The sequence below is a fragment of the Phasianus colchicus genome, chromosome 32, assembly GCF_987193195.1.
Source record: "Phasianus colchicus chromosome 32, bPhaCol1.hap1.1, whole genome shotgun sequence".
Taxonomy (NCBI): domain Eukaryota; kingdom Metazoa; phylum Chordata; class Aves; order Galliformes; family Phasianidae; genus Phasianus; species Phasianus colchicus.
Genome location: NC_143467.1, coordinates 1,231,566 through 1,259,371, shown reverse-complemented (window position 1 = coordinate 1,259,371; position 27,806 = coordinate 1,231,566). Strand labels below are relative to the sequence as shown.

The window sequence follows — 27,806 nt, the reverse complement described above, 5'->3', positions numbered from 1 at the left end:
TCAGCTGCTGTTTGGTGACAAGCTCTCTCAGAACGCACCTGCTGCACCACTTTCACAGAGATATTGCCATTTGGCTGAGCACCAATCTCTGTTAAGAAAGGAGAAGCAACAAGATTTAGCAAGAGCCCAACGCTACTTTCAGTCTGCAAAATGGGCCACAATGCTAGGACATCTCATCTGGAGTGTTCACGGTCATGGATCTTAGGATCTCGGGTGAACCGTGGTTCACATTTCTAATCAGTACAGGAATGCTAATGTGATTATGACCACAGCCAACACACGACAAAAACAGTCCCAGCAAGGGACAGACAGAAAGCCTAACTAGAAAGACGGTGCACCAAACCCCGATGCCTGTTGTGTGCCTGGACCTCTCTTGGGTGCCATGTCACACTCGGTGCTCCCCCTCTGCCTTTCCGCATGGCTGCGCTTCAGAGGAAGGCCACTGGCATCAGCTTCTGACAGAAAGAAAACAAGGAAGACATGAAGAGCATCTCCTTGGAGGAAGAGTTCAGCACAGTCAGCCACAAACTTCTGGTCCTCAAGCGTAGTTTCTTCAATTGGCCTTTCCGCTGCTATATATTCCCTCCATGGGAAATGCCCCTGCCGGAGTCTCTTCTGGCACAGTGAGCCAGGGCAATTCCCCTCCATCCGCCCGTGCCTGCTGCCCATCCCCACAGCAATGCATGGTACTGGGCAGCACAGGCGAGCTGTGTGAAACACCCTCTGCATCCTGCTGCACAAAGGAGTGCAGGGAGAGAGGAACGCTGGGGCTGGTGGTGGCAGCTGAGGGACACGGCCATCTGTGGTGCCCCATCCTGCCCCAGAGGCGGGTATGGGGAGCAGGGGGGCTGTGACACAGCACAAATGACTGCAGGCAGAGGGACACAGCAAAGGGAGCACAAAGCTTTTAATAACGTAACATAGAAAACAAGGAGTAACAGTAAGGACGATAACCCTAAAATTCCCATCCCACAAGAGTTCATTGCCAGATGACGTCCCATCCCACTGCCACGATGACTCCGGAGGACAGCTTGGTTCTGGAAAGGAGGGATGGGGCCGCTGGCGGTGCCTCTGGAACGCTGCCACTGCTGCCTGGTGCTGTGGGGCCAGCGAGGAGCGCAGGGTTACGGGTAGCCATACTGGTCGGCTATGGCCATGTCTATCTCCCGCTGCACCAGGAACTGCACGGGGCCGATCTTCATCTGCTGGGCCGCCCGCTGCCGCTCCTCCTGGGCCAGCTTCTTCATGCGCTCCCGCTCGGGCCGCTGCTCGGCTGTGATGGGCAGCGACTCCTCCATCACTATGGGTACCGCACTGCCGCCCGCCCGTGGCCCCACGCAGGGCACAAAGTCCCCGGGGCGCTGCAGCCGAGGCTGCTGCTGGTGCAGCACTGCTGGTGGTGGTGGTGGTGGTGGTGGTGGTGGTGATGGTGGGTCCCTCCGCAGCGGTGAGCTCCTCTGCGGGGACGGGCGCAGGCAGCTCGGCGCCGTCTTCTCGGCAGTGCCCCCCTCTTGCCCCGTGCTGCCTGGAGATGCCGGCGCTGCCTGGTCTGTGCCGCTGTGCTGGGGCCGGAGGGCAGCAGGGCCGGTGCTGGCTGAGGGTTGGGGCTGCACGGAGGGTGGCTGGCGCGCCGGGCCCACCACAGTCACCCTCTGCCCCAGCGGGTGCACGACCTGGATGGATTTACACAAGTGCACGCGCAGCTCGCTGGCAGTGCCCGCTTGCCCGCTGCTGCTGGCTCCTGCGCTGGCTCCAGACAGCTCCGCTTGGCACGGGCCTTTGCGGCCTTTTCTCTCTGTTCTTTCCCTGCGCGGCGGCAGCTTCCTTTTCTTGGCTGGAGCGCTGGTGGTGGGCTGCTCCTGCTGGGAGCTCTCCCGTTTCTGGGGGGTGCCGGCAGGCGCAGGGCGCTTGGCCCGCTTGGTGCTGCCCCTCTTCTTCTTTTCTGCCACCCGGCTGGGGACAGAGCCCGGTGACGGGGGCGAGTGAGCCTCACCCACCTGCGGCTCCCTTTGCTGCACCTCCTCGGTGGGCTGTGCGCTTTGGGCTGAGGGAGGCGTGGTGACAGCCAAGGCGGTCGGCTGTGGACTGAGCCGGGCACTCGCAGGTGCCGTGATGGGGCGCAGCTGCGACAACCCACAGTGCAGCTCAGGCAGGAACCCGGGGGATGGTGGGAGCCCCCAGAAGGGGTCGGCGGGCGTCCCGGAGGCAGCCTGTGTGCTGAGCTCTCTGCTGTCCCTGGGGTTGTCAGGGAGCTCAGCCATGAAGCATCCTGGGGCAGGGCTGCTGGGGTTCTCATGGGGGACCTCAACAGCTCTTGCCACGTCTGAAAATGCAAGAACATCCCCAACAATGGCGATGATAGCCTTCCCACACCCGCTCTGCGCAAACACGCACCTGCAGCTCTGCAGCCCCCAAACTCACCATCGATCCAAGACAGCAAACCCTGGATGTCCGTGATGTCCTCCGGCACATCTGAGCTGGTCGCCACTGCAGGGAAAAGCAAAAAAATCCCAAAGAGTGAATGCCAGCTCTCCCGGACCATGTTCACAGAACGGGATCTAGGACGAACATCGGCTTCCCATTATAAATCAGGACAGGAAAGGTAACTGTAAATCCCAGGGATTAAGACCCCAAGCAACACGCAATGAGAACAGTCCCAGGAAAGAACAGGCAGAAAGCCTAACGAGAAAGACAGTGCACCAAACCCCGATGCCTGTTGTGTGTCCACACCTCTCTTGGGTGCTGTGCCACACTCCGTGCTCCTGCCCTGGCTTTCCACCTGGCTGCGCTTCAGAGGAAGGCCACTTGCATCAGCTTCTGACAGCAAAGAGACAAGACAGACATGAAGAGCATCTCTTTGGAGGAAGATTGGAGCACTGCCAACCACAAACTTCTGGTCTTCAAGAGCAGTTTTGTCAGTTGGCCATTCTGCTGCTGCAGCCTTGTGCCACTTCTGCAGTCAGCACAGAACTGCAGTGTCCTTTCCTCTCTCCTCCATCACACACAGCCCTGCACGCAGCCCTGTTTAGAGGCAGGTACCCACACCGCAGCTCACAAGAGCTTCTTCCCTGCGGAGGCTTTCCGTTTCCCCCCTTGCCCCGCACCATTCCACAGATGCACTGGTTTTGTCCCTACAACAACAGACCGTATGTTGATTTCACAGACACCAGCAGGCAGAGAAGTATTGTCCAGTAAGACCACGTCTCCCCCAAAAACAGAAAGATGCTACTTTGATAGCCCAAACACAAACTGACACAAACTCTTCTCACTGCCCCTTCCTGCACTCCAAACGGATGCTTACTTGACATCGCCTACAGCACTGCAACTGCAGTCTTCAGCTGCCTTGATTCCTGAGTTCTCCTTTTGGACAGGAACCCTACACAAAGTATGAACAAGTGAAAAATCATGAGGAAGAAGCGTTTTCCCAGCTTTCTTCTGCCATGCAATGTAGCCTCTGGAGGAGGGCAATGCTTGGACATCAGCTGGCTGCAACAGCTGCCCATCACTAGCTCCAGCTTGTGTCTGACTGCCATGGCTTCTGTCAGCAAGTGCCCCCAGGTCCCCTTTTCCCCCACAGCTGTGCTGATCGTCCACGGCCACAGCTGAGCAGCTGGCTCTCTGCCGTGACTGCAGCGCGGTTTGGGGAAACACCTGCTGGGTATGGCACACCAAGCAATCCATGGAGCAGTGAGCCACAAGTTGCACTCTATGGAGCCTGCGCTCTGCTTCCTTGGAAAGGTCTGACACGAAGGTGGGGGCTCGGCAGCAGTTTTCCAGGGGAGGAATGACGTTTCATCATCCTCACCGAATCGTGGGATGGAATCTCAACAAGAGCCCATTTCCTGTGGGTACAGCCAGAAGGGCACTGTGTGAGCTGGGAAATCCTCCCCAGCCCAGCTTTTCTGCTGAGACACCTCCCGGCAACCAGCCAGCACCCAACCCAGCTCACCTGGTCAGCCTGCTCAGCCTGAGCTGTGCCCAGCTCACACACACGCCGCAGCGGTGCTTCCAGTGGGCTCTCACAGGGTGATCTCTCTCAAGAAAAGCACAGAGCTCAGTCTCCGCGTGCAGCACGCTCACGAGTGCACCAGCTCTGCTCACCAGCTGTGGCACAAACGCTCCCAGCCTGGCAACGACTGTGACCTCAGCGAGTGCCCGCATCACTTCTGTGCTTTCATCACAGGCAAAGGGAGTGGTCACCTCCTAGACCCACATTTTAGGAAACCAACACCAGGGCCGCCCAGTGGGCTGAATGGGGGTAATTGAAGGGGGGTTAATTGAAGTAAAGCAACAGAGAAGTGAAGATGACTCTTGTGCCGCCCAGTAAAAACTCAGTATGGCCTCGTAGTGGTCAGTGGAGTCCCAGAGGAACTAGTGGGAACTGGGAGGAGTGCACAGCAGTATGGACCAGAAAAGTCCAGTATGGCTAAGTAAAAACCAGCGAGGACCAGTATGGCCTCAGAGTGGTCAGTGGAGTCCTATAGCAATCAGTAGAAACCAACAGGAAGGCACATCTGTGTGCCCCAGGGCCGGTGCCGGCCTCTGCCTCTGGCTTTGGGCCCCAGGGCTGGTGCTGGGCTCTCTGGCTGGAGCTTCAGACTTCAGGGCCGGCACCAGCCTCTCAGGCTGTGGCTTCAGGCCCGAAGCTGGTGCTGGCTTCTTGTGTTGTGGCTTCAGGTTTAGGCCCAGGACTCGTGCCAGCCTCTCTGGCTGGGGCTGGGCTTTAAGGGAGGGAATGGCCTCAAGTTGCACCAGGGCAGATTCAGGCTGGACGTTAGGAAATATTACTGCTGCAACAGAGTGGTCGGGTGCTGGAATGGGCTGCACTGGGAGTGGTGGAGTCACCAACCCTGGAGGTGTTCAAGGAACATTGAGACGTTGTGTTGAGGGACGCGGATTAGTGAGAGCTATTGGTGATTTCAACCTGGTGATTGTGTGATTGTGTGATTCTGGATGGGGGATTCAGGGAGTACGCTGGGGGGGAGAGGGAGGAAGGAGGGGAGGAGGAGCATCAGAATGGGGGACTAGGAGGGGTGGGTCGGGGGAAGGGGAGGAGGAAAGGCACCCTGGGGGTCAGAATGGGGAATGGGGAGGGAACTGAGAAGGGGGCAGTGAGGTGGGGGGTGGAGGAGGACTGCAGGGATGAGAATGGGGGAACTGGAGTTGGGAGGGTGTTCCAGTAGTCAGATGGGAAGGGGACCACAGAGGAGGGTGTGACCCTGGAGGTCAGAAAGAGGGACTGCGGGGGTTGCGGGCGAACCACTGGGGGGGACACAGAGCACCTCCTGCCACCGAGCTGAGGCCCTGAGGGACACAGAAGCCCCACGGGGCCAAAGCAGAGCAGCACGTGGCCCCTGGCTCCCTTAGCCCCGGTCCCCATCTCGGTGCATCCTCCCCCAGACACCCACATGTAGAAGCTGAGGCAGCATGTACTCCCCCTCTGAAGTACTGTGTCCAGGTCTAGGGCCCTCAATACAAGGAAGGCAGAGAGATGTTGAGAAGGTGCAGAGGAGTGCCACAAAGATGATCAGAATGCTGCAGCACCTCCCCTACAAAGACAGGCTAAGGGAGCTGGGCTTGTTCCACTTGGAGAAAAGAAGGCTGTGGGGTGAGCGAATGGCAGCCTTTCGGGACCTAAAGGGAGCCTACAAACAGGAGGGAAGTCAACTCTTTGAAAGGGTAAAGAACAGCAGGACAAGGGGAAATGGTTTGAAGCTGAGGCAGGGAAGATTTAGCTTGGATGTCAGGGAGAAATTCTTTACTATGAGAGTGGTGAGGTGCTGGAACAGCTGCCCAGAGAGGCTGTGGATGCCCCATCCATCCCTGGAGGTGTTCAAGGCCAGGTTGGATGGGGCCCTGGGCAGCCTGGTCTGGTATGAAATGGGGAGGTTGGTGGCCCTGCCTGTGGTGGGAAGGTGTTAAAGATGATGCTTAGAGTCCATTCCAACCTGGGCCATTCTGTGTGATTCTGTGATTCTATCCTGCTCCTATCAGCGCTCCAGGCCATCCTGCAGGCTGTTGTGCAGAGCGCAGAGCTGCAGAACTCTGCTTCCCGGCCCTGTGCTCTCCAGCACTCTCCTGTGAGTTCCGCCTCTTCCAGGAACCTCCGCTGCTCCCCTGCACACACATCTGTGTGCACATTCGTGTGCAGAACCACACACCCACGTGCAAGGACTTCCCCGCACACATACCTGTGCATTCACACGCACGTGTAAGCACATCCTTGCACAGCCCTGTGTGCACACTCCATCCACGTGCATGCAAATGTGTGCAAAACCACACGGCCTTGTGCAAAGACCTGGATGCACACAACTGTGTTCATGCACACGTGTGCAAATTCACCCCTTTGCACATCAACATGCATGAAGACACGAGCGCAGCGGCAGCCTTGCACACAGCCATGCACGCACACACACATGGAAAAGTAAAAACCCTGGCCATTCTAGGATTCTACAATCTCTGCACACCCTGTATGCACACATACCTGCACTCACTGCTCTGTAACCAAACGCCACTCACATGGCACAGCCAACGTGCAGAGGATGGGAAATGTCAGGAGGAAAGATGCCCCGTTACGCTCCTTCATTCTCCTCTCTTTAATGAAGGCACTGGGGCACAGCTGCAGCCCATCCTGAGATGCGGGTTGCTGCGGGATTCCTCGTTTGGACGCTGCAGGGTTAACCCGGAGACGCAGCCTGAGGGACGCTCCTCATGTGCTCTGCAGATGGAAGTTGTGCCAGGAGCCAAGACAAGACTTTCACAGACAGCGCAGGGATGGCGCTCCTGGGCCGGGCGGTGACTGCAGAGCAGTGCCCACTGCCCTGGGATCTGCAGCACTGCACAAGGGCTCAGGGTGCAGCACTGCAGCACCGCTCACTGAGGACGCTGGGCTCAGCACCAGAGCCCTGGGTGAGCTATGGGGGTCCTGGGACGGTGATGGGGGTCCTGTCAGGGACTGTGGGAGTCTGTGAGATCCCAAGGGTGAGCCGAGGGGGTAAGGGAGGACAGCAGGAAAAAATAGCTGGGTTCTGGGGGAGCCCAGAGCAGGGACAGGGGGTGTTGATGGAGACTGTGGGTCTCTGTGAGGTCCTCGGCTGGCTGTGGGGGAGGTGCACCAGGTCTGAGGAGGTCCTTGAGGAGCTATGGGGCTCTGTGGTGGGGGGGGGGGGGGGGATACAGGCACCTGGGATGGATATGGCAACACAACCTGCAGGAGCAGAATGCTGCTCTGGTGAAAACAAGATGACGGCTGCAGGTGGGACACTGGGATATGGGAAGGTCTGGGGACAGTGGGGGTGCAGGAGAATGCGGGGAGTGGTTGGAGTTAGAAGGGGGTTGGGGGGGGGTGTGGGGTGCTGTTGGAGTGGTTTTATTTCTTCCTGAGAGGGAACCGGGGGTCCCTGTGGCCCAAAGGTGAGGCCCTGAGCCACGACCCCACCGGAGCCATAACCCAAGATGACCACATAACCCTGTATGTGCGTGATCCCATGGCTGCACGTGAGCCACAGCCCTGTGTGAACCATACCCCCACACGACCCTGGGACTCCCTGACCCTGCCTGCCCCCATCATGCTGTGACCTGACACCGTGTGACCTCATCTGGAGAAACAGCAAAGCGGATGCGTGGCATAGACTGTGAGCCTGCAGTCCCCAGCCAAGAGGGAACAGGAGAGCAGGGACTGCCACGGGAGGAGAGCAACAGGAGCAGAAGGAGCTCAGTGAGCAGCTGCGCCTTTTGTCCCTCACCACGAGGAGGGAGAGTGCAGTCATGCCATAGCAACAACAGATGAGCTTTGCTGCTGCACCGAGCTGTGCCAGGTGGAACAGCAGTGATGAGAGCGTTCCTCGCACTCCCCATGGGCACTGGAGGGATCTGCTGGGATGGGGAGAAGCCCTACAAACTTGTGGGACGGCTAAAGGACACCTATGGGAGGACCCCAAAGGAGCACTTTGGAGCAGCTATGGAGCAGAGCCACACCTGGGAGCTGCCTTTAGCCAACACACCGCTGGGGGTGGAACTGCTGCTGGCCACAGGCCGTGGGCAGTGATGGGGCTGTTCTGGGATGCTCTAGGATGGCTCTGGGGCTGCTATGGGGCAGCTATGGGACACAGCCACAGCTCAGTGGGGTTGATGTTCCCCCACACGGAGCTGGCGGTGAATCTGCTCTGATCATGGAACCTCTTCCCATAGCCCCCCACCGCCCCCTGGACGCCCATCTTGCCCAGCAAGATGGGGGAGAGCTGGGGGTCAGCAGATGTTATAGGCAGCTGATCTACAGCGACCCCAGAGCCACCCTAGAGTGTCCCCTGAACGACACAAGAACAGACCCATCACTGTCCACAGCCCCATCTGGGATTATGATGCCCATAGGGTTATGGGTCATGTGGAGCCTTGGGGTCACGCCAAGTTATGTGGGGTTATGGGGTCATATGGGGTTTTGGATCAGGACCCCACCTTTGGGCCACAGGGAACCCCAATCCCCTCTCAGGAAGGAATCAATAAATACATTCCAACACCTCCCCACATCCCCCATTCTCACCCAAACCCCTCCCCACGTGCCCCCAGACCCCCTACATCCCCATGCCAACCCACGTCCCCACAGCCACAAGTCCCACCTTTACCTCACACGTTGCCTTCTCCTGCACAGCACTCTGCTCCCGCTGCCTGTGGCCCACATCCCCAGTGCCCCCACATCACTTTCACCCACATCTGTGTTGTGTAGGTGCTGCTCCAGCTCCAGATTCCTCTCCTGCTGCAGCCACCCCTGCCCCAGTACTATTTGGTTGTTTGGGTGCTGGAGGGAGAAGGGGGTGAGGAGGGGCCCCAGGTGGGCTACTGGGGTCCTGGAATAGTGACGGGGCTCCTGTCAGGGACCTGTGGGTTCTCTGAGGTTGCTAAGGAGCCCTAGAGGTGGTAAGGGAGATCTGAGGGAGGAAATAGTGGTGTTCAGTTGGGGTCTAGTGGGGGATATGGGGTGCTGCTGGGGACTATGGAGGTCTGTGAGGTTTTGGGCCAGCTATGGTAGAGAAGTACCAGGTCTGAGGAGGTCATTAAGGGGCAATGGGGTTCTGTGGTGGGCTGTAGGGTGGCTACTGGGGTCTTGCAGGGAAGGTATTGAGGGAGGTATCGGTGCTCTGAGGGAATTATGGGTGGGCTGTAATGGAAAGGTAATGGGTTACCTTGGGGAAAGCAAGGGGCAGCCAGGGGGATGGAAGGGACACGCACTGGATTGCAAGGGAATCCAGCTGAGGCAAGGGGACAGCTAGGGGAAGAACTGGGGAACGTCCCAGGAACTGAGTTCTTTCCAATCCACATCTTCTGCTTCCTGACGTAGCTGCAAAACTGCCAGAGGAGCTGCAGTACCGCTGCCCGTCTCCTGCCTGTGTCAGAAAGAGCTGCACGTTAGCGGGCTGCAATTGCCATTAAAAAGCCAACTCCATAATATATATATATATAAATATATATATATACATATTAAGCGTGATGCAGTGATGTGGAATATTGAAAATCAAATAAGCAAAAACCAAAACCATGACATTCCACCCCTTATTCTACATCACTACATCACGCTTTATATATATATATATATATATATATACACACATATACAAACAAACAAAATGATTACAAATGCATCACACGCACACGTCTATATACATATACATGGAATTACTGTCTGCACTCCCCCAGCATCAAATTTCCTTGTGGTACACATTGAACATCCCCATTTTCCTGCATTACCCACCAAGTGGATCCAGGTCCCTGGGCAAAAACAGTACCGCGGAGGTTTGCCCTTTCCAGAAGCTGGAAGAACCCAAACTGCTTTTCCCAACATGCTCTTTACATGTACAACAGGGACCTTATCTCCCTCTACGGTATGTAGAGAGCTGGATTGGGTAGGACCATCACGATTGATAGATCCTCTGGTATTGACTAACCAGGTGGCTTCTGCCAAATGCTTCTCCCAGTGCTTAAATGTTCCGCCACCCATTGCTTTCAGCATTGTTTTTAACAACCCATTGTATCGTTCGATTTTACCAGAGGCTGGTGCATGGTAGGGAATATGGTAAATCCACTCAATGCCATGATCTTTGGCCCAAGTATTTACAAGAGAATTTTTGAAATGAGTCCCATTATCTGACTCAATTCTTTCTGGGGTGCCATGTCGCCACAGGACTTGTTTCTCAAGACCTAATATGGTATTTCGGGCGGTAGCATGGGGTACCTATAGGTATATATACCTATAGGTATGAAACCTATGTTTCAAGCCACCCAGTGGTCGCCTCTACCATGGTAAGCACATAACACTTACCACTGCGGGATCGTGGCAAGGTGATAGAATCAACCTGCCATGCCTCCCCATATTTATTCATTTGCCATCGCCCTTCCTCCCAGAGTGGTTTCATCTTCTTGGCTTGTTTGATTATAGCACATGTTTCACAGTCATGAATAACCTGTGCAATAGCATCCACAGTTAAGTCCACCCCTCGGTCTCTAGCCCACTTATATGTTGCATCTCTCCCCTGATGGCCCGAGGTCTCATGAGCCCACTGAGCTAGAAAAAATTCACCCTTGTTCTGCCAGTCCAGGTCTATCTGAGCCACCTCAATTTTGGCAGCTCGGTCCACCTGGTGGTTATTTTGCTGTTCTTCAGTAGCCCGTCTCTTGGGCACATGAGCATCTACATGGCGCACCTTCACGGCCATATTCTTTATTTGGGCAGCAATATCTTTCCACAGTTCAGCAGCCCAAATAGGTTTACCCCTTCTTTGCCAGTTATTTTGCTCCCACTGCTGTAACCACCCCCACAAAGCATTTGCCACCAGTTTTGAGCTCTTCTCCTGCCCTGCATACCTCAGCAATTTCTAATTCTGCCTATCTTTCCTCCCCCCATGCTTTCTTAGGGGCCCTTTCCTGCTGAGTGGAGAAGGCTCTTGTTTCACTGGAAACCAGATACTCCATGAGCAGCAATGTGGAGATATGTTCTCCTTGCAGTTGTTCCCCTGTGGCTTCTTTCTGATCTGCGTGGAAACTCCCACTAGAATAGGCTGCTGCATGAGACAGAGGCCTGATACAGCATCACTTGTGTGGGTGGAGTTTTACTATCTCCTTGTTCATCTTTTATGTTTGTTTGTTTTATTTCAACTCTATGTATGTGTGCATTGGTGCAAGTCTGCCTTTGCTAACTCCTTTTCTTGTGGCCTTAGGCAACAATCAAGGGGGTCTCAAGTTTTAGTGCTGAACAAGAAGCGCAGGCACTCAGGAAAGCCATGAAGGGCTTTGCTAAGTTGATCTCCCTCCCTCCACAGGTCAACTTTTATTTTTTCCCCAGCACTGGCAAGGGCTGCTCTGGTGGTTTGTTAGAGGGAAGCGTAGCTGCTTGCATTGCTCTGCTGCACAACTGCCCTAAAAATCGTTGGAGAGTGGAAACAGAACTGCCCTTCATGTCCCGAAATGCAGCTGCTCTGGTGGTGTGGGTCGTGGCACTTTGTGTGCATAGCTGTAGTCCTGGGGCTGTTGAGAGCTGGCTGTGTAGGGGACTGGAGGTGGCCCAAGAGCAGAGGGCACTTGTGATTCTTGTGCAAGCAGCCTGACTAGCTTCCATTTGTTTCTTGCAGGCACGGATGAAGATGCCAGCATTGATGTCTTGACCAAACTAAATGTTTCCCAACATCAGTGAGTTCTGATCACCTATAAGAGCACCAGTGGCAGGGTAGGTGGTCTGCAGAGATGTGTGAACGTGGTTGTGTCACTTGGGTGAAAAGCGAAAAACGACGCCATCTCCATAAGAGAAAGGTCAGCAGAGACTTTGCCTGACCAAGGCTGTTTGGTTCTTGTTCAGTTCAGAGCAGTTGTTGATGCAAGGAGGGTTGGAGCCTGAAGGGAAGTGGTGAACAGCTCAGTTCCTTCTGTCCTCGAAGGCCGTACCTTCTGCCAACTCCTTTCTCCTCTCTTGGCCTTCTAGGATTTGACTGATGACTTGAAGTCGGAGCTGAGTGGGAGTTTTGAGAGGGTGATCATTGGGGTGATGACTCCCACCACCACGTATGATGTGCACGAACTAAGGAGGCCTGTGAAGGTTTGGAAGTCTTCCTTTCGTGTTGCTTAAGTTCTGGCCAAGGACTTACTGCTTTGTTATGTATGTCTTCTTATTTTACATTAACTCTTAAACCTGGTTGCACGTCACGAGCAGTTGTTGGTACCTTAAATCTTGCCTTGGCGATTCCCTTGGGAGCAGGAACAGATGAAGGCTGCCTGATTGAAATTGTGGCTTCTCACACCAATGAAGAGATTTGTCGCATTGATGAGAACTACAAGCTTTGTAAGTAGAGCAAAAGGCCAGGCCTTGTCCTGCTGTCTGACAGTCAGTCTGTGTGTGTGCAGGCAGACGTGAAGAGGAAGGAGTCTGGGGAGCTTTTAGGTGTGATGCACTGGCCAACCTGGGTGTTGCTGTTTGTCCAGAGAGAAGCTAGACTAGAATTTCACCAGCATCTGAGCTGGTGTAAATAAAATGGGGAAGAGCATTCTGTCTGTCAGCAGGACGTGTGGCTCTCTTGCCAGTTTCTTACTGTCTGCGCTTCTTAATTGGAGGCTGTAGCACTACTGATGATGGCTGGAGTGCTGCAGTGATGCTGAGAGCCCTGGGCTCAGTTCTGTACTTAGCAGGTTATGGCTGGCAAATGCTGTGGGCAGCACCCAGGTGGTGGCCCTGCTCCTAGCAGATGCTGTGTGTGTGTTCTTGCTAGAATGTGGCTGCTCCCTTGAGGATAACATTGTATCTGACACATCTTCCATGTTTCGAAGGGTCCTCGTGTCCCTCGCAGCGCTGAGCCACGTTGAGGGGAGAAGGGGGTGAATCTTCAGAGCTGTGGGCACAGCTCTGCACTCAGTGGTGAGGATCTCCAGGCTGGCTTTTTCTCACCCTGTGTGTCCCATGGCCTGCTCCTCTAACCCAGCTTCTGCAGGGAGGAGACTCTGACTCTGGGTGTGCATGAGTGCTGTGGGCCCTTCTTTAAACATCCCAGTAAAGTGGGTTGCTGCTTGTTTCAGAAGGAAGCCCGAAGCACACCTGAGCTGTGTTTCGCTGTGTTTGTAAGCTGGTGTTCCCTTTGACAGACTCCATTATCCATCTCCAGCAGCTGGTCCTGAATGGGGAGTTCTCAGGAGTTGTTTCCAGTAGATGCTCTGGTGAACTGAGTCTTCTATCCTTGTGTCTTTGCAGGGAAGCTGAGTTGAAGGAATGTATGTGGATGATGGCCTTGCTCAGCAGGATGCTCAGGTGTGTAGTAACATGCTTACTTCCAACCTGTTTGTGTCTGCGTGATGCGTGGTGAAGAGAAGACAACGTGTGAAATGGGAATAATGGTTCTAGCCTTGTTTCCAAGTCTCTAATGAGAGGTCTCTAGCCAGGCTGGTTCCTTGGCAGGGGCAATGACTTTTGGTTGTGGGTTGCTGTGCCTGGTTGGTGCTTGTTGGAAAATACCCATGATCTAGACAAGTACGGGCCAGCAGTGCTCTAGCTCCGAGGAATTAAAGATCTCCTGTACACCCAGTCTTCTCCACGAGCCTTACTTTGCCATCCATGATGTCTGTAAGTGCCTGTATGAAGCGGGGGAGAAGAAGTGGGGAACAGATGAGGTGCCGTTAGGTCCATCCTCTGTACACGGAACAGGGATCACCTACTGAGAGGTAGGACCCCTCCGCCGTGTCCTGGGTTTTTCTTTCCTTCCTCGTTTGTGCGTGGTGCTTTTGTAGGAGCTCCGTAGGTGTTCAGTAGATGGGAACTCCTCTGAGGCAGCAGGTGTCCTGGAGAGAGCCCCATTGCACCCATTCCATTCGGGCTGTTTTATTCCCTCCTGAGACTGAAAGGGACTTCAGAAACCTAAGTACACCTGGCTGCAGCTCCAGCATGGAAAGCAGAGATCACCAAGTAATCTCCACGTCCTTGCAAAGCTCCAGCTTGTCATAATTTTCCAGGATGGTATCTCTGATAAAGCAGATTTTCTTTACAATGGCAGTGTTGGGCCTCCTGCAAGCAGGAGCGCGCAGAAAACAGTGTTCCACCTTTTATCCCCTACTGCCCAACGCTGATCTCTTTCTGCCCTGGTTCCTCATTGGCTGAGTACTGCAGGTTCACACTGTTTCGTGATGCTTCACTAATCACACATATGCCAAGTGAACACAAATCTTTGCCATCCAAACACAGATACCTTAATTGGTTAATTGCCTTCTAACCATTGCTTTCCGAACAAACATCTGGTCAGGTCAAGAGGCAGATGTGTCACCTCTCAGAAACGACTTGATTTCAGTGGCCTTAAACGGTCCCTGTGTGATGGTTATCTTCTTACTGACTCGCTGTCAAACACAGCCAGTGGATCTCTGTACGTGCAGTTTGGAGCTCCTAGCTAAAACAGACTGCATAAATGCAGATTACGGATATTCTTATCTCAGCACTCTTCTGAGATGGAGCATTCCAATTACAAGACCTTCAGTCTACTGTTTAATCTGACCAGCAGGAAGACTTCACGACAGTTATTTTCCTTGATTCCTGTGCAATTTTATTTGAGAATTGGAGCTCGACCTAATTTAAACCATTTTTTGCAAAGTCTGTAAGGAGAGTTGCATTTTTGCTTATATCTAGCCGCTTTGATCCACGGTGAGTGGAAGTCACAAAACAGAGTATAAAGGGAGTTTCTAAACTGCCTGTTGTTGAGTGCATTGAAGGCAACAGGAGAGCCCAGAATGTGACCTGTGAGAGTAGATGTGCCTCTGCTTCTTACTGAGTTTTGTGCCTCTGCTTCTTACTGAGTTTTGTATTGCACTTTTCTGGGTGTGCATTTCTTCTGACTCAGAAATACGAGTTACAATGAAGGTGAGGTACTTCCCAGTACATTAGAGATCTTCAACAAAAATGCATTTGGAAAACACATTATAAGCCTAAACACTGCAGAAGGACACAGACTAAGAATATATCGCCCTTAAATAGAATCCATCTTTGCACACAGCTGGAAAATGCTCTTTCTGCATTTCATTGATCACCACGTCAGCACCTCTAGGGATCAGCCCATCGGTTCACTGGAATAGCAGTACACTGCCAAAGTGCTGCTGTAATCCTGGAAACCACGGAATGCTCATGGATTTTGTCAGCCAATTTACAGCCTGGTTTCAACACTGCTGAATAGGCATTTGTTCTCCAGCAAAACATCTCAGAATCTGCAGAACGTTGCTAGTAACAGCAGTGGAACAGGGAGGAATGGTGAGAACAGATTTCTGCTTAGAATGCTTTCCAGTTTAATACTTAATGCATCTTATTGTCACTTTCATAGGATTATCATGAACTCTAGATATGCAGTTGAAAAAGCTAAATGAGACAGCAGAACTGAATCACAGGCACAGGAAACAGATTCTGCGTTCATTTTCTTGCATGTCTGTCCTGCTGGCATGTTTGTTGTACTTTCTACCATTTCAGAACCACAGGAGCTCAAACAGCCTGAAAAACAAGAGTGCAAACCCTTGTCTTTGGAAGGCCCACCCAGTTACCCAACCCCCAAGCAAAGAAAAAGAAGAACCAAGGCCTCACTCACCACACACACTCAAGTCAGTCAGCCCTGAACTAAAAGCTACCTTTTTCATGCACCTCCACAGATGTGTGGGAGAAAAGCACTCTGGGCATTCAGCAGATTGCTTCCTTCCTTTTGATCACTCGGGCTGTCTGGTGAGAAGCCTGATAATCGTTTACACCAAGAATTGTAGGAAATTCACAGTCCATGCACACAGTCCTCTTCTGTTGCTGTGGCATCCACAAAATGCAGTAAGGTTCCACCCTGGGATGGAGGCACCCAAGTCTCAGGCTCACGAGTTGACCAGTTCTCACAGATCACTGGGCTGTTCTCACAGCCCTGGCTAACACTGTCCAGGTTAACTGGCTCTTTTCTCCCCGTATTGGGGTTCTCCTCTTCCAAGGCAAATGGTTTTAGGTTGCATTTGGTCAAAGCAGGCAAAAATAAAATAATAAAAAGGCATCCTTCAAATCCAGAAGGGAAACTCCACCTCCTCATTCATAAGTTGGTTAATGAAGTGTATGGATTTGCTACCGCTGGGTGCATACATTCAGCAGTCCTATCACTTGCCCTCAAGTCTTGTACCAAACTACAGCTCTTGCCGTCCAGTTTTTCATCGGAAGATTGGGGTGCTGTGTTTGGACTCACATTCAATTAGCAATCCAAACTCCAAAAGTTATTTATGATTTCTATCCTTCTACAGTCTCGTATCCTCAGAGGGCACTGCTTTACGCTGACTGGGCTGGCTCCTGCTTTTAACTTCACTTCCTTTGGGGCTGCATTTTGGCTCTGCCAGGCATCCCTGATAGCCACACTCCTAAGTAATTTAGCATTTAAGATCTCGGTAACTTCTGGGGGTACAACCTTGTTTTTCCCAGTTTGTGTTAAAGCCAGAGGAGGAGGAGATGGCGGGGAGGGAATGGGGGGGAATGGGCGATGGGGAGATGGAAGGGTTGGAGTGGGGCATGTAGGGGTTGGAGGCCCACCTAGGATGGGGGAGAGGAGAGTGGGATGGAGAAGAGAGGTGAAAGGATGGACGGAGAAGAGGATGGATGGAGAAGAGGATGGATGGAGAAGAGGATGGATGGAGAACGTGGAAGGAGAGGTGGACAGAAGTGAAGGGATGGATAAGGGGAGGGATGGAGAGCAAGGAAGAAGGGAGGGACACGCACCAGGCCACGTGCTTGGCTCACGTGCTTGGACAGAGAAGGACCACGGTGGCACTGGAAGCGATGGGCAGAGCCAGCACGGCGTCCCTGCTGCAAAGGGCACTTTTCCTCTCTCCTGCTTTGGTTCTCACCTGGCTCTGCAGGGTTTCTTCCACTCCATACCCGCTCATCCAAAGCGTCATGCAGAGCCAACGTGGAAAACCTGCTTGCAAAACAAGTCTTGGCACCAACAAGATGAACTGCCAGGCTCAGCTCTCACTACAGAACCAGTTATTTGTGACTACAGCTACAACTATCAGCCCCCATCAAACTGGCAAAACTCCTTCTTCCATCCCAGGATCACTCATCAGTCAGGGGCCTCAGGTAACTGCTACACAGTAAGCTTTCATATTTGCCTGCCCTGTATTTGTTGCAATCCACTGTTTTTAATTGTTATTATTGAGCTCATTTCTTTCTTCACTTAACGCTTTTTTCATTATTATTTATTTTTTTTTTTTTAACAACCCTTCCCACCCAATACCCTTCCAAGCCCCAGCTTACCTTTCCTGCTCTTCACTGACTTCTTGACTCTCTTGGCTTTTGCTGCTACTCTCACCTTGCTTTCCTTTGCAGTGCCATGCATTGCTCTCTACTTGTTGCCACCCATTCTTTTCTTAGGTGGTATTCTTTACTTTTTACTTGACTTTTTTCTTCTTTTCTCTTTACCTTTTGTCTCTTTCCTTTATTCGGTTTTCCTTTTTGCCTTTTTTCATATATTCTTCTTTTTTTTTCCCTTTTCTCTTTTCTCTTTTTCCTTTTTTCTTTTCTGTTTTAATTTTTTTTCTCATTTTTTTCCTTTCTTTTTTTTTTTTTAAATCATAGGTTTTCCTTTATTCCCGTCTCCGACCTTTTCCTCTTCTCCCATCCCCTCCCCTCTTTTCTCCCTTACCCTCACCTCCCTTGCTCCTCCCCTTCCCCCTGCCTTAGCCTACCATCACCTTCTCTGCCTTTCACTTACCTTCTCCTCACTTCCTCCTCCTTGATGCTCTTGGCTTTTGTTGCTACCTTGATGCCCAATCTCAACACTTGCCTGCTCTGCTCGCTGCTCTGCCAAATGGATTAAAGTTTACAATAGCAGTTTGAGAGCTGAGAGACTGTGAGAAAATAAATAGAAGCATTCATCTTCTATACGTCAAATAAGTACAAAAGTGATGAAGCTAAATGTAACACACATTATATTAATTGACTGATATTAATAAAGAGACATTCACTTCTGAAATACTCAACTACATTTCCATTAGTTGGTACCAGAGATCACGTCTGGACCACAGCTGCCCTAGGGATCTGAAAGGCACCTAAGATTTGTGCACTGTAGTTCTGAATTCCACTCAAGAGCCCAGCGAAGCTGAGATGATGGACAGCCGGGCTTAAAATGCTGCAGTATCGTACTGATACAAGAATTTCCTGCCTCTGTTTAATCAGGAGCAGGATTATTTCACAGTAGCATTTCAATTAGTTTACTTCTAGAGCTTTCTGACAGACGTGGGTTTTAGAGAGGGATTTGAAGGAGAGTACAGTACCTGGCAAACAGACACGGTACCTAACGACCATGGAATCTAACATGCAGGAGTTTGCCATCAGACACAAGTTCCTGAATCACGCAGCAAAATCCAGAAGCAGGGAAAAGCTCTTCATTCACACTCAAGGTATGTAACTTCTGAAAAGTTGTTACGTGCCCTTAACACCTGGGCACAGAATTGTACTTCTGTGCCTACTCACCATGAAATGCCTCCACTGCTGCTTCTGGTCAGCTTAAGGCCTCTTTGGTTAGAGACTGAATCCAACGTGCTGGCTCTGTTTTACTTATGCACAGCAGGTTCTGAAGGGCAACCAGAAACATGAACAGAGGTTATGTTGGAAGCAAAAAAGCAGCAACAGAGCTTCCAGCGCACAGGCAAACCAAATGCACGCTTGGATTCCCTTTTTGCACAAATAGAAGCTAAGAAAATAAACTGAAATTATTCCCAGTATTTATTTCCTTCTCAATGAAAATTTGAGCTAGGTAACTTGACAGATTCCTTTACCTGTGTCTTCCACAGGTGTTTTTCTTTTCTTTCTTCTTTCTTTTTTTGTTACTTGTGGCATTTTTCTTCCTTCCCTTCCTCTCCCTGCAGACTCTCCAGGATATTTCAGCAGTCCGGAAAGAAAAGGGCTTCAGGTGCTTATCTTTGAAAGCTCGAGGATGAGTGAATTTGAAATTGTACAACTGGTTTCTAAAGAGCTGACCACATAGAGACACAAAGCTTTAAACACGGCTGTGAAAACCAACTCTGCCAACAAACATATGGGTTTTGGAGTACTCAATAAAAATAAGTGAATCACAGAATGGTTGAGGTTGGAGACACCTCTGGATCCTTGTGCTCAGCAGACTCAGGGCAGGGTTCCTGGGACCACGGCCAGACTGCTTTTGGAGATCCCCACAGATCCACCCCACAACCTCTCCAGGCAGCCTTTGCCACTGCTCTGACATCTGCACAGCACAAAAGTGCTTCCTGCTGGTCAGACAGAACCTGTGTTCCAGGTTGTGCCTACTGCCTCTTGTCCTGGAACTGGGCACACCCAAATGAGCCTGTCTCTGACCTCTCTGCACGCTCTCTTCAGGCCTCTATAGACATTCCACACGGAGACATCCCAGCTCTCTCAGCCTTGCCTCCTACAAGGGGTGCTCCAGGGCTTTCATCACCTTGGTAGCCCTGTTTTGGAGTCTTTCTTCTTCGTTCACTTGTCGGTTATATGGGGGAGTCAGAATTGGACCCAGTGCTTCAGGTGCAGACTCACCAACACTGAGCATAGGGGAAGAATCACTTCCCAGCACTCACAGGCAATATTCTGCCTAATGCAGCCAGGAAGCCATCAGCCTTCTTAGCGGCAAGGACACAGTGCTAGCTCACGTTCCACTTGGTGTCCACCAGGAGCCCCAGGCTCTTTCCTGCAGAGCTGCTCTCCAGCCGAGTGCCACCAGCATACACTGGTGCCTGGGCTCGTTTCGCCCCAGATGCAGGACTCTGCACTTCTCAAGGAACTCCATGAGACTCTCTATAATGAAGTTACCCCTGGAGGGATCCTGTTTTAGCAGGGGGGTTGGACTAGGCGATCTCCAGAGGTTCTTTCCAGCCCCTACAGTTCTACGATTCCGTGATCCTGTGTCAGCCACCTCACAGCCTGCTGAGTGCACTCTGGATGGCTGCATGGCCCTCTGCTCAGTCAGTCACTGCCCCCACTTTTGGGACAGCTGGCACCTCCTGAGGGTTCACTCTGCCCCGCTATCCAGATCCTGAGGGAAGATATTAGAACAGGACCCACTACTGACCTCTCAGGAACTCCTGTCATTCATGGCCTCCAGCAAGACTTACATCACTGAAATCCTCTTAAATAACCTTTTCTTTTTAAACATTCCCCGCTTATACTTTCTTAGAGGTATATGACTTCGTTTACTTCAAAGTCAGACTCCCTCATTGGTTCACAGCAGCTCCAAGCAAGAGGGATCATGACAGTGCAGGGACCAGCAGTACACAGTCCTTTCTACTTGGCTCCTTGTGTGAATTCGCTCTCCAACAACAGCCAGCAAGCTAAACACAACAACAAACTATTCCACCCAGAGGTTCCCAGACTCTTCAGGTTATTACCAACTCCAGCAGCATAAAATTAAGAACAATAATAAAACATACCCTCTTCATTTATGGCATCTTTAGGAAGAATCAGCAATGCATTTATTTACTCACATAGTCATTAAACAGCACGGAGCTGCCTGCTGCACTTCCAGCCCCAGTTTGCTTTAACTATTTTAGCCTACACAACAACACCGGCAGTCATCAGCACAGCGATCTTCAGGTAAGAGTAGAAGAGGGAAAGAGACAAAAGTCCCACGAAAGAACAAACAGAAAGCCTAGGCAGACAGACAGTGCTACAGCACTGCAGCTCACAACACCTCCTTACCCACAGAGGCTCTCCCCTCCCCCCCTTCCTCAATACGATTCAATCAAATCCCAGGCTTCTCCCCTAAAATGAGCTACAATTAATCCATGTCACAGAAAACAGTTGCCAATACAAGGCTTGTGCTGTCAGCTCATGGCACCAACAGTCCCTCCAACACAGCATTTCCACTGCCAAACCTAACTGATTTCTCAACTGCAGTGCCCTTTCAGAAGGTATTACCCCCAAAAGGAAAAGAACTCAATCCAGAACACAAAGACAACACTGCTGAACCCATTCTGAAGACCAGGCACACACAACACAACAAAGAACACACCTCCATGCAGAGAGCCCTTACAGGGGGCAGCCAGCCCTGAAATGAGGTTAGGGAGGGGTGGCACCAGGCTCCACCCCTTTGCCAGACAGGTGAATTGCTTCCACCTGTCCTCCCCAGCAGAACAAGGGCTCATGAAGATGAAAGAGCAGTTGGCTGGGGAGGGGGACCTACATTGGCAGCTTGGGCTGGGCTGATGTGATCTTTTCTTCTTAGTCCTCTGCCTGAGGAGTTTGAGTGATCCACAAGGCAGATGTGGCAGCCCTGGCTGGTCTGCCTTGGGGCTGCGTGGAGCGGCTGCACTCAGCCCTTGAGGGAGATCCGGAATCATTGGTAAAGCTGGCTGACTGGCTGGGGAAGCCTTCCGAGGCCTGAAGCCTCCTGGCCGGCCAGTTGGGCCAGGCCGAAAGCCGGCTGGCCGTTCAGGGGAGCACTGCCAGGCGAAAGGTGGCCGGCCGGCTGGCCCATGGAGCTCTGCACTTCCAGACCTCTCCAAGCCAGCCAAAGGGGCCCTGCCAGGCCAAAAGCTGGCTGGCCAGCCAAAATGGGGAACCCTGCCAGGCCAAAAGCTGGCAAGCTGACTGACTCGGGTTGCCCTGCCAGGCCATAAGACTCCTGGCCGGCCAGGGGGCCCTGCCAAGCCAAAAGCCAGCTGGCCTGTCAGGCCCTGCTTGCAGAAAGCTGGCAGGTTGGCCGTGGTATCCCAGCCGGCTGGGGGAACGTACCAGGCCAAAAGCTGGCCAGCCAGGGTCCCAGCCAGGCCAAAAGCAGGCCAGCGGCTTGAGAGGGCCGTGCCGGGCCAAAGGCTGGCCAGCCAGCCCAGCAGATGCTGCCAGGCCCAAAGCCGGCCAACCGGCTGGCCGGGGGGGCCCTGTGAGGTTTAAAACGGGCTGGCCCTTGAGACCCTGCCAGGCCAAAAGCTGGCCGGCCAGGTCAAAAGCTGGACCAAGGCGTGGGTAGGATGTGTCCTCCCTGTGGTCAGGGGCTTTGGTCTTCAGAGGCTGACACTTGGCAGACCCCGTTTCTTCTCTTATCGGTGGCAGCAATCCAGAGCGGGTGATGCAAGTCTCCTCAGGCAGGCTGGTTTCCCCACAAAGTGGTGATGCTGCCATCTGCTTCAGTGCATCCAGCACTGGCCTGATCTTCCTTACCCTTTGCCTGAGAAGTTTCGCTGAGTGGCATGCCAGAAGTGGGAGCCGGGATGGTCGGCCTTGAGGCTCCGTAGACAGGCAGGACTCAGCCCTTGAGGAAGATCTTCTTGACTCATTTATGAAAGCTGTTGTCTGCCTCAAGGTGACCCGAGGGTGTGAGGCCTTGGCTTTCTGCAATTTGGGTGCAGCACCCTCACAGTGGGATTTTTCTGCTCCCTGGTCTTCACCAGGGAAGCTCACACGTTTTGCAGCCCTGGGAGCCCCGGCCAGGCCAATAGGTGGCCAACCGTGGGGACACAACCAGGAAAAAAGACGGCTGGCCAGCCAGACACCCTGCCAGGCCAATAGCTGGCTGGCCAGCCGGCCGAGGAAGCCGTGCCAGGCCAAAAGCTGGCAAGCCAACTGACCCAGGTAGCCCTGCTAGGCCCTGAGCATGCCAGCCAACCTGGGGGTACCTGCCAGGTTAAACGCCTGCTGGCCGGGCGGGGGGGGCCAGCAGGGTTAAAAGAGAGTTGATCGGCTGGCCTGGGTAATCCTGCCTGGCCAGAAGCATCCTGGCAGACCGGGTCAATGCGGTTGGCCAGCCAAAATGGGGTAAGCCCCGCCTGGCCAAAAGCCGTCCTGCCAACTGACCCAGGTAGCATTGCCAGGCCAGAAGACTTCCAGCTGACCAGGATGCCCTGCCAGGCCAGAACCCACCAGGCTGGCCTGTGGGGCCCTGCCAGGCCTAAAGCCAGCTGGCTGGGTGGGCCCTGCCAGGCCGAATCCCCTTAGCCCTCTGCCTGAAAAGCTTCAGTGATTCGGAAGCCGGAAGATTCAGCCTGCATGGTCTGCCCTGGGATTCCGTGTACAGGGTGGACTCGGCCCTGGGGAAGATCCGGAATCCTTGTTATAAACTGGCTAGGTGGTCGGAAGGGCCCGACCAGACCAAAGGCCAGCTGGCTGGCCCAGATGGCCCTGCCAGGTTAAAAGCTGGCTGGCCAGTCGGGGGGCCAGAAGACTCCCAGCCGGCCTGGGGGGCCCTGCCGGGTCAAAAGCCGATAAGCTTGTGGCCCAGATAAGACAAAAGAGACGCTGGATTTCCTTTGGCATCAAGTAAAGCACCGTGAGACGCTCTGATGCCCTCTCACAATTCCTTCTCCCTCCACCAGCACAAGAGCTGGCGTCAAAAGACGCAATGACACTGTCACAGGCGTTCTGGAGATTTTTAAGGGATAGGCCATGGTAAGGCTTTATTGACAGTTTTGCCCCTCTACATTTCACCCTAGATCTCCTTGTTTGGCCTGGGGAAGGGAAGGCAGCGGGGTGACCTCATTGCAGCCTTCCGTTACGTAAAGGGAGCCTACAAACAGGAGGGGAGTCAACTCTGTGATAGTGTAGCTACTGTCAGGCCAAGGGGAAGCGGTTTTGAGTTGAGGATGTCAGATTGGCTTGTTCTTTCCAGAGAGAGTGGAGAGATGCTGGAAGCGGATGCCCAGAGATGTCAGTTGTGGATGCCCCGTCCCTGGAGGTGTTCAAGGCCAGGTTGGACGGGGCCCTGGGCAGCCTGGTTTAGGAGTAGATATGATGCAGATGGGATTGACACATCTGTGTTGCAGCCTCCATTGTTGCTCTGTCTGTCCTGGGCACCCCGTGCCCGCATCAGTGTGGGTAGGGTGTGCCCTTCCTGCGGAGTGGGGCTTTGGTCTTTGGAGGCTGACACGTGGGAGACCCCGTTTCTTCTCTTATGGGTGGCAGCAATCCAGAGCGGTTAAGGGAAGACTCCTCAGGCAGGCTGGACCCACCACAAAGTGGTGATGCTGCCATCTGCTTCAGTGCGTCCAGCACCGGTCTGATCTTCCTTGCCCTCTGCCTGAGAAGTTTCACTGAGTCGCAAGCCAGTGGGAGCCTGGATGGTCGGCCTTGAGGCTCCGTAGACTCAGCCCTCGAGGAAGATCTTCTCGACTCGCTTCTGAAAGGCGTGGTTGGCCTGAAGGTGATGTGATGGGGTGAGGCCTTGGCTGTCTGCAGTTTTCGCACCGCACGCTCACGATGGGCTTTTCCTGCTTCCTGCACTTCATCAAGGAAGCGCACGTGTTTGGTTCCCGGTGCTCGGTGCAGGTCTTGTTGGCTTGATGTGCCTGCTTCCCCCTGCAGCTCGCAGGTCACCGGCTGCTCTTGGGCTTCAGACGCCCTCCGGATGGGTGGCAGCGGACTGAAAGGACAGAGCGGGAGTGGTCCGCGTGAGTGGCTGATGGCTTTGGGGCCACATGCTGCAAGCCTGAGCCAGGAGCCTTGGCTGCAACGCAGCCCTGCCCACAGACAGCTCAGCGGCTGCCCCGTGGCTCTCCTGAGATGCGGAGAGGGGCCAGCCCTGTGAGACGGGGGGCTCCTGGCATCCCCATCCCAGCACGGTGGGTGCTGCGTTCAGCACTGTTGGGCGGCCACCAACAGTGACCCTTTGGGGCTAGGGAACGGGCTCTCGTTGGGTCACCCCCATGCACATCCCAGCCCAGAGCCTCCAGCCTCACCTGGCCTTGGATCTCTCCTTCACCAGCAAGCTCCTTATCCTTCTGAAACGGGGAGGATGTGGGACATCCTCTCACGGCTGAGGCACTGGGGACATGATTACAGGGAGACAAAGGCACTGTGCTGGTGGCTGTGATGCTGAGAACAGCATCCTTTGTCTTATGAGGCAGAAAGGCCAAGCCCTGATACCTGGGCCGTTGGAAGGGAGATCCTGTCCCCTATGCAGGATCGAGACTATTCCTGGGGCGGTGGGAGCCTTTGCACGGGGCACAAGGAGGCCACGAGAGCCCAGTGCCACGAGGACAGCGTGTCCCCTCACAGTTCTCTGTAGCACAGACACCACCCACAGCCTGCTGGACAAAGACCTTGGCTCTGTCAGGGCCTTCAGCGTTGCCAGCCCCTCAGCCATCTCCACCACGTGCTGTCCTACACTGCCCCATGCAGTCTGCACCTGTTTCCCTGCAGGATGTAGGCACCAAGCCTGCTTCCCACCGCAGTGTCGTGGGCTACAATTGCACTCATGTGAGCTTCTGCTTCACCAGGCCTAAGCCCAGGCCTCTCTGCTTGCTTACCCCTAGCCCCAAACAATCCTGTTGCAAACCTCTGTTGGATCTGCCCCAGGTCCTTCCCACTCTTCCAAAGCGAAGAGCCCCACGCTGGCTCACACTCTGACCAATGTTGCCATGCTGGTCCTGAAGCAAGGGCTCTATCAAACACTGTTACTGGGCTCTTTGTATCTGTTGTAGTTTCCACGGGAATAAGTAGGAGGCCTTACTTCCTCCAACGGGGAAGCTTCCTATACAGAAAAAGTCCTCTGGACATCTGTGAGTCTCTTCGTCACTTCCTTTTCCAACCTGTTTTCCTATGATTGTTCTTCTAGAAAAGCTTCCTGCCAGTTGACATCCTGAAGGCATGACCTGTACCAGCAGGAAAGACAGGATAGGGTCATGCACCTCACTCGGCGCCTGCTGTGTTGCGTGCTCTGCATGCAGTTTGTACACTGGTCCCATCAATTCTGTTTGTTAGCATCCCAACGCCAGGAGAACCTTACAATCAGAATCATGGGATCACAGAATGGCCAGGGTTGGAAGGGACCTCGAGGATCACGAATCTCCACCCCCCCTGCCACACGCAGGGCCACCAACCTCCCCATTTCATACCAGACCAGGCTGCCCAGGGCCCCATCCAGCCTGGCCTTGAACACCTCCAGGGATGGATGGGGATCCACAGCCTCTCTGGGCAGCTGTTCCAGCACCTCATCACCCTCTCACTGATAAATTTCTCTCTGATACCTAACTTAAATCTCTGCTCTTTTTGCTTAAAACTCTTCCCCTTCGCTCTGTTGCTCTCTCCCCGTGTTAAGAGCTGACTTCCCTCCTGCTCATAAGTTCCCATTTAATTACTGGAAGGTCACATCAGGTGTCCCCAGACTATTCTCTTCTCCAGACTGAACAAGCCCAGCTCTCACTGCTGGCTCAGGTGAGGTTTTTTGTCCGCCAGCACGCCTAAGTTCTTCTCAGCAGGGCTGCCCTCAGTCAATTCTTCTTCCATTCTGGACATATACCTGGGATTGCCCCGACCCAGGTGCAACACCCTACACTTGACCTTATGGAATCTCCTTAGGTTCACGTGCTCCCTCCCAGATGAAGATTTTGAAACAGCTTTGTGAAGAAATGCAAGAAAGCAGCGAGAGTTCTTGCAGGCTGGACGTTAGGAAAAACTCCTCCAAAAGAGTGGTTGGGCAGTGGGACAGACTGACAGAGTGCCCAGGGAGAGACTGGAGTCAGGTTCCCTGGAGGTGTTCAGGAAACGTTTAGGTGTGGGACTGAGGATGACGAGTGATGTGGAACAGGTTTCTATGGAATTGTTTCAGAACGGCATTTCACTTAATTATGAACAAGGCACGAGGGTGTAGAATGAACAGAGGAAAACAGAGGAAAACAGGGAGGGATGTCGAGGGGGGGTGAGCTGAGGAATGCAGCCTTGTCTCTCTCTGGCACCAGGCACTCATGCTCATGTATTGGTTCAGACTGCGACTTCGGAATTCCACTGCAAGTCACAGTAACTCAGCAATTGGGGCGGATGATATGATAATAACTTCTTGGAAACAGTTGTGATATCCCCTCCCATTCTAATTGTAATATCAGAATACTCTACGCCTAGTTGTTGGAACCAATGTAATTATCCCCTCCTCTTCTTGCGTATGTATAACTTGTCTCCAAAAATATCCTTAAGCTGCCACTTTGTGGTGTGCAAGCTAGGAGGGGCTACCCCCTCTGCACCCAGCGTGTGTGTGCGCAGCACTCACCTGCTTTGGAACTACTTTGCGGGTTTTTGGCTTCTCTTTTGCTTCGTAAATGAGAAATTGCAATTGTTTCACTTGGAGCCTGCGTTTCAGGGAGAAGAGCATCCCTGTAAGGCTGATGGATCTTGTTCAGTGCACCGATGATGGGAACGGAGCAAAGGACCGCTTTCTGCAAGACCTTTCTTGCATTTTCTTCCATCTCTTTCCGTGTGGTCCAACAGCCAATGGGTTTCCGTACAAGAAGAGAAACTCTTCTCAAAAAATAGGGCGGTTCTTCTCCCGGATGCATACCCTGGGGATGGTTTGAGGTCAGAACGCTGAGGGGAGGCAGCCATTTCTCTGCCTCTCTTTATCCCTTCCCTACAAGTCGCCCAGCTGCAGTGTTTTGCTCCTAAGCTATGCCAGCACCTCCCCAAAAGCCCTTGTCTTCCCACCAGGGATCTAAAGGAGCAGCGAGCTGGAAGGAAAGACTCTCCTCTCTGGCCTCACACTTAGCTACACCTTTGAGCTGCTGCAAAACCGTGGGCTTTGCTATGCTCTGCGTGTCACCGGAAGAGAGCACCGCATTGGAAAATGAGGAACTCGGGGTCCCAGGGCTCCAAGGAACGTAGCCACCCCATCTGTCAGAGCCAAGGGGTCTTGGAAGAGTCCCCATCGTCCCTCTGCTTCTCTTCAAGGAGATGGCACTGTCTCACTGCTATTATCAGAGCGAGAGGAGCTGCTAATCTATGTATACCTGACGGTGAGATTAATACACAAAGGGTAGATGTTAGCCCATCCAGTTTATTGCAAATGCTGGTCATCTGGGGAGATGGGGAAGGGAAGACG

At 53.1% G+C, this 27,806-nt stretch overlaps 2 protein-coding genes across 4 annotated transcripts; both read right to left on the bottom strand.

Annotated features, from left to right (window-relative positions):
• Positions 1-1,116: 1,116 nt before the first annotated feature.
• LOC149914017 (uncharacterized) lies at positions 1,117-8,739 on the bottom strand. Of its 3 annotated transcripts, none has more exons than XM_090128141.1 (5): positions 6,485-8,739; positions 3,302-3,376; positions 2,731-2,817; positions 2,422-2,487; positions 1,117-2,323 (listed from the first exon to the last, which is right to left on the bottom strand). In XM_090128141.1, the coding sequence occupies exons 2-5, from the start codon at positions 3,306-3,308 to the stop codon at positions 1,125-1,127; spliced, it is 1,359 nt and encodes a 452-aa protein (XP_089984267.1). In that variant the 5' UTR covers positions 3,309-3,376; positions 6,485-8,739; the 3' UTR covers positions 1,117-1,124. The 3 variants fall into 3 exon arrangements, with proteins under 3 accessions (XP_089984267.1, XP_089984266.1, XP_089984268.1); XM_090128140.1 differs by lacking the exon at positions 6,485-8,739 and adding an exon at positions 3,950-4,036; XM_090128142.1 differs by lacking the exons at positions 2,731-2,817; positions 6,485-8,739 and adding an exon at positions 3,950-4,036.
• A 15,067-nt stretch (positions 8,740-23,806) lies between these two features.
• Positions 23,807-26,224, bottom strand: LOC149914016 (uncharacterized). The gene is made up of 2 exons (XM_090128046.1): positions 26,142-26,224; positions 23,807-24,359 (listed from the first exon to the last, which is right to left on the bottom strand). Exons 1-2 carry the CDS (start codon positions 26,222-26,224, stop codon positions 23,807-23,809), a joined length of 636 nt encoding a protein of 211 aa, XP_089984172.1.
• Between the last annotated feature and the right edge of the window lie 1,582 nt (positions 26,225-27,806).